Source organism: Colossoma macropomum, unplaced genomic scaffold (genome assembly GCF_904425465.1).
Source record: "Colossoma macropomum unplaced genomic scaffold, Colossoma_macropomum, whole genome shotgun sequence".
Taxonomy (NCBI): Eukaryota; Metazoa; Chordata; class Actinopteri; order Characiformes; family Serrasalmidae; genus Colossoma; species Colossoma macropomum.
In genome coordinates, this window is record NW_023494785.1 from 1,468,125 (window position 1) to 1,482,547 (window position 14,423).

The window sequence follows — 14,423 nt, forward strand, 5'->3', positions numbered from 1 at the left end:
CACGCCTTCATCACGTCCAGGTTAGATTACTGTAACGCTCTGCTTTCTGGTTGCTCCAGTCAAAACATTAACAAGCTTCAGTTAGTCCAGAACGCTGCAGCCAGAGTTCTCAGCAAAACCAGGACATTTGACCACATTAGCCCAATTTTGTGTACCTTACACTGGTTGCCAGTTAAATTTCGCATTGAGTACAAAATTCTTCTGCTGACGTATAAAGCTCTGAATGGCCTTGATCCTCAGTACCTCAGTGACCTTATTTCCTATTATCGACCGACACGCCCACTTAGATCACAAGGTGCTGCTCATTATTAGTACCCAGAATTAATAAAGTTCCGTCAGGGGGAGGAGCCTTTTCATCCAAGCCCCCCAGCTTTGGAATAGCCTACCAGTCTGTGTTCGGGACTCCGACACAGCCTCCATCTTTAAGTCTAGGCTAAAAACTTACCTGTTTAGTCGAGCCTTTGGTTAATTAGTTTTCCTGTTAGAAAAAGGCGCAGATCTGTCCGATGGTAATCTGGGAATGTTGGTGCTGAACTAACTATCTGTCCCCCTTACCCTCCCCCCCTTTCCCTGAGCTGAGCGGCTGCCCGTCCTAAGAGGGTCTGATGTGAACACCACTCAATCACAACCCAGGGGGGTCTGATGCGGCCGGCGCACTGTACAGGACTGTAAAACTGTATCCACTTATACTGTTTTGTGTCTGTGCTGTTATCCGGTGTCAACCGGAGGAGGATGGGTTCCCCTTTTGAGTCTGGTTCCTCTCAAGGTTTCTTTCTCCTGTTGAGGGAGTTTTTCCTTGTCACTGTCGCCAAGGCCTGCTCACTGGGGGACCCGGATTCTCTGTAAAGCTGCTTTGTGACAACATCTGTTGTAAAAGGTGCTATATAAATAAATTTGACTTGACTTGACTACTGTACACCAAGATGAGTGATTAAACTTAAAGCACAGTCTGAAGGGGGCTAAAACTGTAAGCTAGCATTTAAGACTCTTGTAGAACTGTGATCAAAAAAGGTACTTCATGTAATAAAGCGGACAAAACTGTCTTATTAAATATAAATTTTAATCTATGTCATTTATATACTATCTGTATACATCTGTGCATGGTTTATGTACAATGAACACATATATACATGATTTAAGAAAACAAATTGAGGATGTGTTGGTTGATTTTTATAAAACGGCTCTGTTGCACAATTTAATGTGGCGAATGAATGTGAGTCAGACTTAACGGTTTGCCTTTTGTTCTGATTTTTTGACCCTGTAATGCGGAAGGTGAGTATTTTTAGTCTTCTTTTCTGACTCGTTATTTCCCCCGACCAAGTTTCAGTTCAAGCTCTAACTTCAAACTTTTTTATTTATTTTTTTATTATACAATAACATGACTTACAACAACCAACATCCAGGTTTGTGCTTACACGTTAAATCATAATCAACATATAAGTCCTTTTTGCCCTTTTTGCTTGTTTTGTGCCATATGTCTTAAGCTCCTGGAGGAAGTGTGAAGTTTGGCTTATAATCAGACCATCTCTTCTTATGTAAATAATATCTACCCATAATAATTAAGTATTGTACAATAAATACTTAACCATCTAATCTGTCCATAGAAAAATAAATAATAGCATCAGAAACATCCAGTGCAATACAGTGTCCAGTCTTTCTTCTTACAAAGTTTTCCACATCAATCCAAAACACTTCAGAATGAGTACAGTGGTGAAACAGATGGATAATTGTTTCCTTTTCCGAAGCACAAGAGACAGAAATATTCAGTGATAATTCTAAATCTCTCTCAAACACTTTTAACAGGGTAGATGTTGTGTCAAATTTTAAATGTCACGTCTTTATTTTATTATTCATACAATAATTTTCCATGTTTTATTCCAGTTGATGTTCCCAAAAACAAAAGACCAATATAGTTGTTTATAAATTCATTCATTATATATTACTTTCCTAAAATACCTGTTTGTACATTTATATTTAAGGATATCAGTGTCCCCAATAAAAAGTCCATCCCTATGGCATCCATATCACTATTTGCTGAACCTTTAAGAAGCTGTAACATTTGTTGTGGTACAGCGTCAAAAACCATAGCATATTCTTTAGTTGTGACTGGTACTCCAAATTTATAAAGAAACTCACTGTATGCCAACAAAAAGCCATCGACATTCAAAAGTTATTCCACTAATATCACAATTACGCCGTTTCCCTCTTACCTACCCGTATTCAGGCACAGCCGTCCTGCGCTCGGTCTGATTGGCGGACTGCTGGAGAGCGAAGGGGCTCTTAGCCAATCATGACGCAGGAGGCGGGAGTTCTCCCGAATACGGGCGGGGAAAAAAAACAGTAGGCGTAAACTAGCGGACCAGACTGACACGTAGGAGAGAGGAGAGTCAGGAGAACCGACTCTTCTCAGCAGAAGATCATCCAGAGTGATTTTACTGATCTAGGTGGTAAAGGTGGTGATGGGGGCGGCTCCGGCAGTCTGTGTGGTCTTCCTCAGTGGAGTGGTCGTCTCTGTTCTCGGAGGAGGTGAGTTATTTACTGTTTCTGCTACTCAGACATTCAGAATTCCTGATGAACTGCTTTAGTTTACTCCCCTTCATTATCTGGACTGGAGTTAAAGCATCTGCTAGATAAACTGTGTTAAACCTAACTGGGTCCCTCACAGACCTGGACATATGAGAAAGAAGACATTTGGGAACAGAGAAGAGCTGCTGAGAAACAGTCCGCTGCTGAAGACCTTCATGTGTTTTACACCTTTTTCCCACTTTGGGCTGTTTTCTTATTATTATGCATTTTTGTTTTTCATCTTATCATCCATTAATTTACTCTTTTCACATGTATGACATGGATTTCTACACGTTATCTCCTGTAATCAGTAAGGAAACACCATTTATAAACTGGTGTGGCTGATTCAGATTTCTTTTCAGACAGACTGGCTGATGACCAATATTTAAAAACAGTGTTTTCTCTTAACCCTCGGACCCTAAGAAACAGTAGGTCACTTCTGGCCTTCATAACTTCAGAGAGATTTAAGACACAAAGATGATTTACATATAAGGACATTCAGCAGACCCTCCCTAAATAGCAAGCATGACATAATCAGCAACAGCAGTAAATCGGCTCGGAAAATCCCCTAAAATCCTGATGTTCTTGCTCTGCTGTTTGGATCCAGCTCCAAAATCACCCAAACCCACTCACTAATATTATATCTCTGCTTTTAGCCTTCATATTATAAACAAAGGGCTTTCAGTTTACATTGATTTTGAGTAATAAAAATCTCATTAAATATGCAGCTCAATTTGTAATTAATAATAAAGCCTGTATTTCTGTGTATCAGAGTTTTAGGACTCTAATCCAAGAGGACAGAAAATCAATAAAAACATTTTTTTTCATAATAAAAATCATTTTTACTCATAATAACCAACAGAATGAATCACAATCAAAATTATTGCACTTTCAGCTCACAGACACTCCAGACTAACAATTTCTGAAAAGATACCTACAACTGCACTTGTTTTCAAGATCGCTATAATTAAAAAATACACAGTTTTGCAGGTGCCAAGTAAATTTTTGATCAGAAATGATCCAAATGTATAAAGATATAAAGTTCTGTTAGCATTTACATGTCAAACAATGGCCTATCTGAGTAGCCCAGGGTCTCCTGAAAATAACATATGGCCTGTGTGACTGTCTCATGTAAATACTTACACTATGCCATCTGTACAGGTGTAGCTGCAGCGTATAAATACAGCTCGAGTGCACATGTGATCATACTCACGTTATGTCACCAGATCCTGGATACCATATGTAATGTGCTAAAACAGATTGGAAGCAGAGACACCACTGAGTTATGGTCATTATCACTGCTAAAATGCTCATTATCTTCCAAAAATAAGGTTAAAACTGAAAAGCACTGTCATGTTACACCGGTACAGGTGACACACTGTCCAGCACTAGAACCCATCACTGTTTCTGTTAAGTGACTTTAAATTTGATCCTGAATAAATGATAAAAACTTGTTACTGCTGCTACACTGTGTGGTGTCATGTTCCCTTTGTGTAATCTAAAGGGAATAATTCATTATTCAATCATTATAAAGCATCTGAGCTTTGTTTTCTAGCACCTACAGTTGTATGAACCTCTGGTCAAATTCCCTGTTGTTGTTGATTGACTGAGTGTAACTAAGTGAACACATCCTCTAGAACACACTTCTGCACCATTTAATACACAGTTACTGTTTATTTACTGAATTCAACAAACTAGGACAAAAACAAAGTACAAAATGTGGCCTGTGCAAAAGTTATGGCACAGTTTATATGTTATATTTTATTTTTCCAATATGTTCCACTCAGCAAGTTAACAGAAACTGTGGCCTAACATTAGCAGAATGCCATATACCATATGTCTCTCTGTAGAGGATGTGTGAACTTATTTACACTTAGAAAATCAACAACGACATGGAATTAATCCAGGGCTGTTCAGATATTTACATGTGACTGCAGTTTACTGGATAAAATCATGACATTCTTTAAATGTGGTCACTGCAAATAATTAGACCCTATTAAATGTTGATTAAATGATGAGCTCGGCTGTGACGCTGCTTTGATGTTAATGAAGAGCTTTTAGATATTTAGGACTCCAGGAAGACGCAGATACAGTCAGCAGACACGGCACAGAGCAGGAATAACAGTTCCCCCTTATTAATTCTGTTCGATTAATGAATTATATTTGTCCTGCACCCATATGAAATGTATTTTTCTGTCCTTTCATGTGACGCCTGACAAATATCAACAAAAGAACAATATTAATACATTTTCAGTAAAAACAAAGTCATTGGGTGGAAAGCAGGAAACACCCTGGACAGGTCGCCCAGTTTGTGTCTTCAGTCCTCAAATGTTTATTGTTGTTGAAATGAAAAGCTGATGTAACACAGTGGTAAATCTGCCCATCGCAACTTTTTCAGAACATGCTGCATTTGGAATGAGCGTATGTTTACAAAAACAATGAAGTTCATAAGATAAAACATCAAATATGATGTTTTTCTATCACTTTCAGTTTAAAACAGGTCGAACAGAATTTATTAATCCTTGCTTTCTGTTTTTTTTTTTGCATTTTACATTCAATTTTTGTTTAAATGTTTTTGGAATTGGGTTTGTACATTAAAGAAGTCTACTGACAGTCGGTGTGGAGTCTAATCATACACCCCGTCCTGATCGTACTTCCCCTGGTTTCCAGTCACGGTTCTCACAGTGTTATTGGATGAATCATACATATCAGAGCCGTCGGTCAGCAACTCTGGGAGGAACCTTAAAAGGCCTAGGCAGATGTATGTGAGCCTGACTATCTGTGAACTTAAAGCAGCATCATGTGAGAACTGGTCTTTTCAGTCTTCCATAAATAACACTGGCAGGGATGCCACTTACACTCTGATTTGGATTTTCATTGTTTTCCCATTAGTCGTTAGACTGTCTTACATCCCCTTTTCTCTTTTGGCTCTCACCTACGTGTAATAGCCAGTCCGAGATTTACTCTTGTCCGATCTCGTACTCAGTCACTCTCTCTTTTTCTCTTCCTCGCTTCCTCTGAAAAGGTCTTCTTTGTTCTTTGGCAGGCGTTGCTATGATGCCCATGTTGGGAATACAGAGCTAGCTTCTTGTAGCTAGCTGGAGCCGTAGTTGTTGTGTGAAGTTACGTAGCACTATAACAGGCGTCCCATTATTATAAGTCAGTGTACCGTCCAAATTATTTTGAAGCTCTTGTTTTAAGGTAGAACTGTTACATAATGTTGCTTTAAGAAAGACGTCACAGAAGAGGAGATACAGGAGTGAGTGGACACAGATAAGAGGAGTGGACACAGCTTGTTGTGGTAGTGTTTTGGTAGGTTGTTAGTGAATTATCTACTATGATCAGCATGACTCCATCAGTATGATGTTGATTTTGAGATAATTTGAGACCTAAACATCGAGCTGGACCTTCTTTTGGAGCCTCTGTGTGACGTTAATACCATGAGTAACATAGACTTAATAAAACTAACCCCTATTTGTTGGGTATTATCATGTATGTAACGCTCATTAACTCTCACATATATTGCTAAAATATCGCTAAAATGGCAAAGCAATATTACCCAGCAGTAAAGACGAACCGTCTTTAAGACGATATTTTAGCAAACATCACTGTTTTTGTACTGACCACTGAACAAGTGTTTTCATTTGTTGATAGATAGATAGATAGATAGATAGATAGATAGATAGATAGATCTTTATTGTTAAAAACAATGAAAAACCATTTAGCAGCTCTAGAATTGACAGCAATGAACAAAAGGAAATAAAGATAAATAAGGACAAAGACACAAATATAAATACAGTGAGACAGTATATACAAACATACTAGTGCAGGATTAAATGATGTGTAGTGCAAAACGAAAGTTCTCAGTCTTGGTCTAGTCACAGACTTAGTCTGAGGTTGGGTAAAATAAAAACTGTTTAATTTACTTTTTCTTACTTTTCAAGACAATAAATAATATTATTCCTATTTTAGAAGTTCGTAATTTAATGACATATACTATTATACAACCCAATTTCCAAGAAAGTTGTGGGGAATGTAAACAAAAACAAATGCAAAAATGCAATTATGTGCAAACGATATAAACCCTATATTTAAATGACAACATATCAAATGTTAAAACTCAGAATCTTTTTGTTTTTTGAAAAATATTTGCCTATTTTGAATTTGATGCCAACAACACATTCCAAAAAAGTTGGGACGGGGGCCTGTTTACCACTGTGTTTCATCACCTCTTCTTTAACAACACTCTGCTTGGGAACTGAGGAGACACTGCTGTAGTTTAGAAAGTGAAATGTCTTCCATTCTTGTTTCATATAGGATATAAGCTACTCATCAGTTCAGGGTCCCTTTGTCATATTTTTCATTTCATAATGTGCCAGATGTTATCAGTGGGTGACAGGTCTGGACTGCAGGCAGGTCAGTTTAGCACCTGGACTCTTTTAGTACAGAGCAATTCTGTTGTAATACATGCAGAATGTGGTTTTACATTGTCTTGCTGAAATAATCAAGGTCTTCCCTGAAAAAGACGTAGTCTGGATGGCAGCATATGTTGCCAAAACATGTATATATCGTTCAGCATTTCTGGTTCCTGTTTATATCTGATTTCTTCTTTGCGATTTTGGTTATCACATCATTGCATTCTGTTTTTGTTTACATTTTGCACAGTGTCCCAGCGTTTTTGGAAATGGGGTTGTATAAGCCTGGCTAACAGTTCTGTGTTACAGCCACAAAGTGGGAGATTAAAACAACATATGAGTGAATTGTGTGAACTCAGTAATCAAAAATACTTGACCCAAAAAAGTTACAAAACTTTATGGAGAATCTCAAGAAATATCTGTTTAATTGCTGTGGATATTTGCAGGAGACATTGCTGTGGGAATAAGAGAAAGTAACCAAAACATGTCCTACTTGAACCTGTTTAACTACTCGGTTGCTTTTTACTTGTTAGGTTGAGATCCATGCTCCACTACAGGTGTGTCTCAAGTGTGTTTCAACATAAAATGATTAGAGATATTATGTTTCATTTATCAGTTAGTTTTCTTACACTTTTTTTCTCATTTCCCCTCCAGATCCACACTCTCTGTACTACATTTACACCGCGCTCTCCAAAGATGTCGCTCTACCAGGGATCTATGAGTTCACAGCACTGGGTCTGCTCGATGACCGGGAGATCGACTACTACAACAGTAAGGAACAGGTTAAGGTTCCTAAGCAGGACTGGATGAAGGAGAAGATGCAGCCAGATTACTGGGACAAAGGCACCCAGTCTCGCAAGAGCAAAGAGCAGTGGTTCAAGGTCAACGTGGACATTGTGATGCAGCGAATGAGACACAATCAGACTGGTTAGTGATTTATCACTTATTCTTCTTCAAATAAAATCCATCAAATAAAAAAGTTTCCATCCACTGTATGATTCCTCTGGTTTTAAGCAGCTAATGTCTTTATCTTCACTGTCTTGTTACATTAACTCAATTCCAGACCTTCATGTTCTTCAGTGGAGACATGGCTGTGAGATCAATGAGTCAAATGGAAATGCAACATTCCTAAAAGGCATTGATGAGTACAGCTACGATGGAAAGGAGTTCCTCTCCTTTGATGATGAGAACATGCGGTGGATCGCTCCAGTTCCAGAAGCTCTGCTAACCAAACAGAAATGGGACAATGTGCCCATCCTGAACCAGTACACCAAGGGTTACCTGGAGAAAGAATGTGTGGACTGGCTCACCAAATTCATGGAGTACGGAAAAGAAGCACTGAGAAAACACTGTGAGTCCCAAAGTCCTTATATATTTTTCTAGTGGCTTATTTCCTGAAAGCATCATCATCATCATCATCAATCTTTATTTAAGCTCAGGTTTACATCAAGGGGGGGCCCTCATTTACTGACAGTAATAAGAGACAATAAAACAATAATAGGAAACAATAAGAACTAAAATAATTTAGAAGTAAAGATTTTAAAACCCTGGGAGAAACGAGCGAGTCAAGCTTTAGAGTACCTTGTTCCAGCTCACTGGTGCACCGTAGCTAAAGGCAGTTTCATGCAGGTCAGTAAAAACTCAGTGAATCTCAAGTGAAATAAAATCATCTGAGCGGGTTTTGTAACATGTGTCCTTCACAGTGAGTATGGAGGGGGCAGTCATGGGCTGGAGGTTAGGGAACTGGCTTGATCCCCTTGGCCCCTTGCATGACTGAAGTGCCTTTGAGCAAGGCACCTAACCCCCAACTGCTCCCCAGGCACCGTGGATAGGGCTGCCCAACGCTCTGGGCAAGCGTGCTCACTGCCCCCTAGTGTGTGTTCACTAGTGTGCATGTATGTGGGTGTTTCACTGTACGGATGGGTTAAATGCGGAGGTGTAATTCCTCTGTGCAAATCACAGTTGGCTAATGGTTCTGAATTCAGTACTCTGGCATCTGACCGACGAGAGCCTTATGGATAAAGACAGAGAGGACCTTCCCACTCTCTCATATAACATGCAATGATGAGTCCTGTACGGATCTCCAGTAATGAATCTCAGAGTAGAGTGATAAAGAGAGTCCAGAGTTTTCAGAGACCTTGCTGAGGCATTTCTGTACAGCACATCATCGTAACAAAGAACAGACAGGAACGTTTCAAGCAAGCAAGCAAAGTTTATTTATATAGCGCTTTTTATAACAGGTGTTGTCACAAAGCGGCTTTACAAAGAAATCAGCATTACAGAAAGAAATCCGGGTCCCAGCCCCCATGAGCGTCGCCAGTGGCGACAGTGGCAAGGAAAAACTCCCTAAGAGCAAGAAGAAGAAACCTTGAGAGGAACCAAGACTCAGAAGGGGAACCCATCCTCCTCTGGACCACACCGGATAGTAAACATTGTTAGTATAAAGTATTATAGTACAAAAACGGGGAAAACAGGTGGAGCGAATGATTAATTTGATTAGTTTATGCAACAGCAACAGTGGGGTCAGGTTGTGAGGGTGAGGTTTGCATGGCGTTGTACAGCATGAAGCTGAATGGTGGTCACGCCGGTCCAGAGGGCTGGCAGCAGTGGCACCCAATCAAGGCAGAAGAGGCAGCAGCATCAGACGCACAGGATGGGCAGCTGTTCAACTCGGCAAAGAAAAGAAAGAAAGGAGAAACACACAGAGAGGAAAACACACAGAGAGTCAGTTCTGTAATGGGTGACTGATCACAAATTACAGTGTTAGCAGAGACTCTGGCAGGTATAGAACTAACAGGGAAAACTAATTACCAAAGGCTTGACTATACAAGTAAGTTTTTAGCCTAGACTTAAACACTGAGGCTGTGTCTGAGTCCCGAACATTAACAGGAAGACTATTCCAAAGCTGGGGGGCTTTGTATGAGAAAGCTCTCCCCCCTGTTGTAGCTTTATTAATTCTGGGTACTAATAGTGAGCAGCACCTTGTGATCTAAGTAGGCGTGATGGTTCATAGTGAGAGAGAAGTTCACTCAGGTACTGAGGGGCGAGTCCATTTAGAGCTTTATAAGTCAGTAAGAGAATTTTATAATCAATGCGAAATTTAACTGGTAACCAGTGTAAGGCTGATAAAACTGGGCTGATATGGTCGAACTTTCTGGTTCTAGTAAGAACTCTGGCTGCAGCGTTCTGGACTAACTGAAGCTTGTTAAGGCTTTTGCTGGGACATCCAGCCAGCAGGGCATTACAGTAGTCTAGCCTTGAAGTAATAAATGCATGAACTAACTTTTCTGCATCCTGTAGAGAAAATGCATTTCTCAATTTAGCAATATTGCAGAGATGCAGGAAGGCTGTTCTAGTAATATTAGTTATTAGTTATGACACCAAGGCTTTTTACAGATGAGCTTGATGCAGCTGAGAAATTGTTAAGTTTAAGTGTAAAATCAGACAGTTTGTTTCTAGCTGCTTTTGGACCAAGAAGCAGAACCTCTGTTTTATCCGAGTTAAGTTACCTCCACGATGGTTTCCTGCTATGCTTAGGGAAACGAGGTTTGTGACTATAAAAGAATCCGAGCTTCTGCTTCAGTTTGTTTGTAAGATTTTTGACGTGAGTTTTAAAATAAAGTTTCTCATCAAGCCAGATGCCAAGGTACTCATTAGGGGTGTGAATCTCTAGGCACCTCATGATTCGATTACGATTCAGAGGGCTGCAATTATAAAAAGATTATCGATGCATCTTGTTCTCTATACAGGATTTCTTGTTTCTCACTTTGTGAGGACTTAGTACTTAGCAAAGTATTACCAAGGTATTTGTAATGATCCATAATGAATTTACTTCCAATATCTTTTATTAATAAATCAAATGGAAGTGGTGTGGTTAGTGAACTGGAAGGCTCTCATTTACTGCTCTTGTTTGGAGCACATTAGACGCTGCTGCCACTCATCTGTGATAAAATACACAGTTAGGGTGATTGTGTGGCAGTGGCACAAGTTACAGCCATACCACCCGTTTTCTTTAGTGATTCTGTTTTGGTCTCATTGTAGAGAGTGGGGGGAGGGGGGTCGCTGTGTCACTGGTGTGTTAAATCTGCAATGAGAAACTGTCAAACACTAAAAAGTTGTGAAGCTGAGGTCAGCTTCTGTTTCTGATTTTCCTGTTCCACCTAAAATGGTGCTGCGTAAGTAGAGTAAGTCTGCGTTTTCGTTTACATTGTTTAGTCTATACTAGGACATCAACACACACTGAGACATACTGGACATTGAGTATTGTGGCTCCCAAGCTGGTTTGACTTTTGTTGAAAGGACAAAATGTTTCTTCTTATCATTTGTGTTGTGACTCCTGACCTAACCTGGCTTTAATGCAGAGGGAGCCGGTCAGATTTCTCGCTCATCCAGTTGTGTTTTTGTTATGTGCCCCACAGACTGTCCAGGAATTTGTGAATCGGTTCAGAATCGTCCATGTTAGCATCGCGATGCACCTAAGAATCTATTTTTTCTCCACCCCCAGTACTTAAACTCATTTTCTCCTTCAATAGCGGATCCATGTAAAGTTACACCATTTAAAATGTTATTTTCAATATGAGCAGGTCTGGAATGAATTAAGTGAATGAATTAACTAAATGAATTAAGCCGAGACCACTGCTGTTTTTAAACACGTCGGGGTCCTGAGGTTCAGATTCTGAGACCTGTGGAGCTGAATGTGATCTAAGAGGTGATGGTGGAGGCTTTATCTAGATGAGATTATCTATGTGAACTGTAGGGGTCTTTCTGAACCATCTACTACTGTTCTTCCTTTGGGTGCTAATCACAGGAGTGCTAGAACAGTCATCACTGGAGTCTAGTAGTCAGTTTGTATTAAAAACCCAATTCCATCTTTCCAGTAAAAGGATGGACGATTCCAGAAGAGATTAAAATCGTCTATAAAAGCCATGATGGTGGACAGACGGGTGGAGGTTTAAAATGCAGCTAAACTGTCCTGCACCCTTTCCTAAAGGTGGGATTGGGCCAGAGATAAACACAGTTTTTTAAAAAGTGAACAAACGTGTAAAATCACATTCTCCTATGTGATCACAGCCAACATGAGTAACTACTTTCTGAATAAATGATACTTATCAAGGAGGCTGGGGAGCTGCTGTGTGATGTCAGAGACCTTGGCACCTGAGCGGGAGTGGGTGACTGCTGAACGGTGTTTGATATCTCTCATGATGGAGTCACCTACAGCCAAGGTGGATGGAGGGCGAGTTGCTCTGTCAGAGTGGTCCCGTGGAGTGGAGGGGCGAGTCGACCGCGTAGTGAATCCCAGACCACCACAGACCACGGCTCTGTTTGACACGGGGTGGAGCAGCTCATTCCCTTTGGTCTCTCCCCCGAGCTGAGGCCAAGGATCTTCAACATGGGCTGGAGCAGCCAAGACTCTGGCTCAATAACAGAGGGAGTAGCGTTAGCCTGGGCTGACGCCCACATGAGCACTGAGATCCTGTCTTCCAGATCAGTAATCCTTTGGGTCAGACGAGCACAGCCGGCACAACCGAGCGAGGAGTTCAATGGAGGCTCAGTAGTAAAAGGTTCCAGGTGAAAAGCAGAGATTAAAAAACAGTTCAGCTACACTGAAAACACTAAAAACAAAACTCCCACTGAAAACAAAACTCCCGTTCTCTGACGTGCTCACCGTCGCTCACTCTGACGAGTCAGCTGTCCTGAGACTTTTTGTAAAAGGTCGCTTTAAATTGGCTACAGTGTGGCAGAAAACACGTTTACAGGTTGTTTGCTGCTGTCTGCTGTCTGCAGAAGATGGTAACGGGCTACTGCAGGAAACTTTTTAAACTTTGTGAAAAATGAAAAATGGAAACAGTGTGTGTGCATTTCATTTACTTTTCCTCTTTCAAAACAAAAAAAAAGGAATTTATTGCTGTCATTTCAGCCAAACCAGATGTTCATGCATTTGCAAAGAAATCTACAACTGACTCAGGCAAGCTGACCCTGACCTGCCTGGCCACGGGCTTCTACCCCAAAGACGTGGAGATTAAACTGAGGAAGTCCAACACTTCACTGCCTGAACATCTAGTAACATCTTCAGGAGTCAGACCCAATGATGATGGAACCTACCAGCTGAGGAAGAGTGTGGAGATCCAGAAGGACGATACAGCAGATTATGACTGTTATGTGACTCACAGCTCCATCAAAGAACCGATAATTAAACAATGGGGTAATTATATCTGTGTACCTAATGTATTTCTGGTCTTTTATAGTTTAGAATTAGTTTCTCAATGTAAATCTAAACCCAGTTTAACAGAATGGCAGATGTGCAGAGACTAGACCCAAAACTACATGATGAGGGCAGCTTTAAAGTATTTCCCCACTTTAATCAATATTAATATTGTTGTAAATGTTTTCTGTCCCAAATAGAGCCAGGAGAGCAGGGTTTGCAGGAATGATGTCTTTATTTGAAGATGTTCTGTTAATCTGTTAATCAAAGCTCAGCTTTGCTCTAACAGTTCGCTTTAGGTTAAGCTCACGTCTTACTCTCTCAGCCCTCAGCGCTAGACTGTCTCAGTACTTACTAATCTACATAGACCACAGCCAGGGGGCGAGCTCCGCCTTCAAAATAAGAGTCCTTATAGAAAAACCCAACAAATAAAGGCTGCAGAACAATTACCCCAAAATTACCATGAACACATTCTTGACCAAACTGCTACATATTGCTGGTGTTGGAACAAAACCTTGTATCTCCATTTTTGTCATTGTTTTTTGAGTTTTTGATATAATTTGAAAAAGCCTGTTTCCTTTTACATTTTATGTAAATTTAACAATGAATGCACCTTAAGAAACAGCCCAAAATGACTCAGGAAAAAAGTCAAGTAACATTGATTCATAGTAAAAGTACGGTAGGTTTTTTCCTTCTTCTGTAAAGTTACTATTTTGGAGATAAAATTGTTGTCAAGAAATTAACATTTTGCTGGCTGAAGTCAAGGTTTTGTTCCGACAGCAGTTAAAAACACACGTACGTATGAATGTGTAGATATTTTTTAGAAGTAGCTGCTACTTGCAGTTGTAGTCATTATTTTCAGTAATTTCAGTTCAGCCACATCTACAAAAACAGATTCGCTTAAAGGGAATTTCAGGGATTTTCACACTTTCTGCATAATTCTGTGTGTGAAATGTAAACAGAGTGATTCAGAGTGGTTTGGTGTGAAATGGTTCAGATGTCTTTACAGTGGTGGTGATAGGAACCAGGGGTCGCCATGACTACAACACAAATATAGACATTTTATTTACTATCCAGAACCACCAGTGAACCTACACGAGTCTTCTGAGTTTATATGGAATGTTGATGATGGAAAATAGTGGAAAATCTGAAATAATATGTTTTCTTTGGAGACTATTTTGCCTCACAGCGCCCTGCATGTATCCCTCTGACCTTAATAGATTAAGTATGTTTTGGGCCAA

At 40.0% G+C, this 14,423-nt stretch overlaps 2 protein-coding genes across 2 annotated transcripts in view; both read left to right on the forward strand.

The window, feature by feature from the left end:
- Window positions 1-14,423, forward strand: part of LOC118815118 (class I histocompatibility antigen, F10 alpha chain-like) — a 40,225-nt gene that overhangs the window by 23,334 nt on the left and 2,468 nt on the right. The window lies entirely within an intron of this gene.
- LOC118815105 (class I histocompatibility antigen, F10 alpha chain-like) overlaps window positions 2,380-14,423 on the forward strand; it is a 43,855-nt gene continuing 31,811 nt past the window's right edge. The window contains exon 1 of the mRNA XM_036581040.1: window positions 2,380-2,526. Within this exon, the coding sequence (XP_036436933.1) occupies window positions 2,460-2,526 (67 nt within the window). The 5' untranslated portion in view covers window positions 2,380-2,459. The remainder of the gene's footprint in view (window positions 2,527-14,423) is intronic.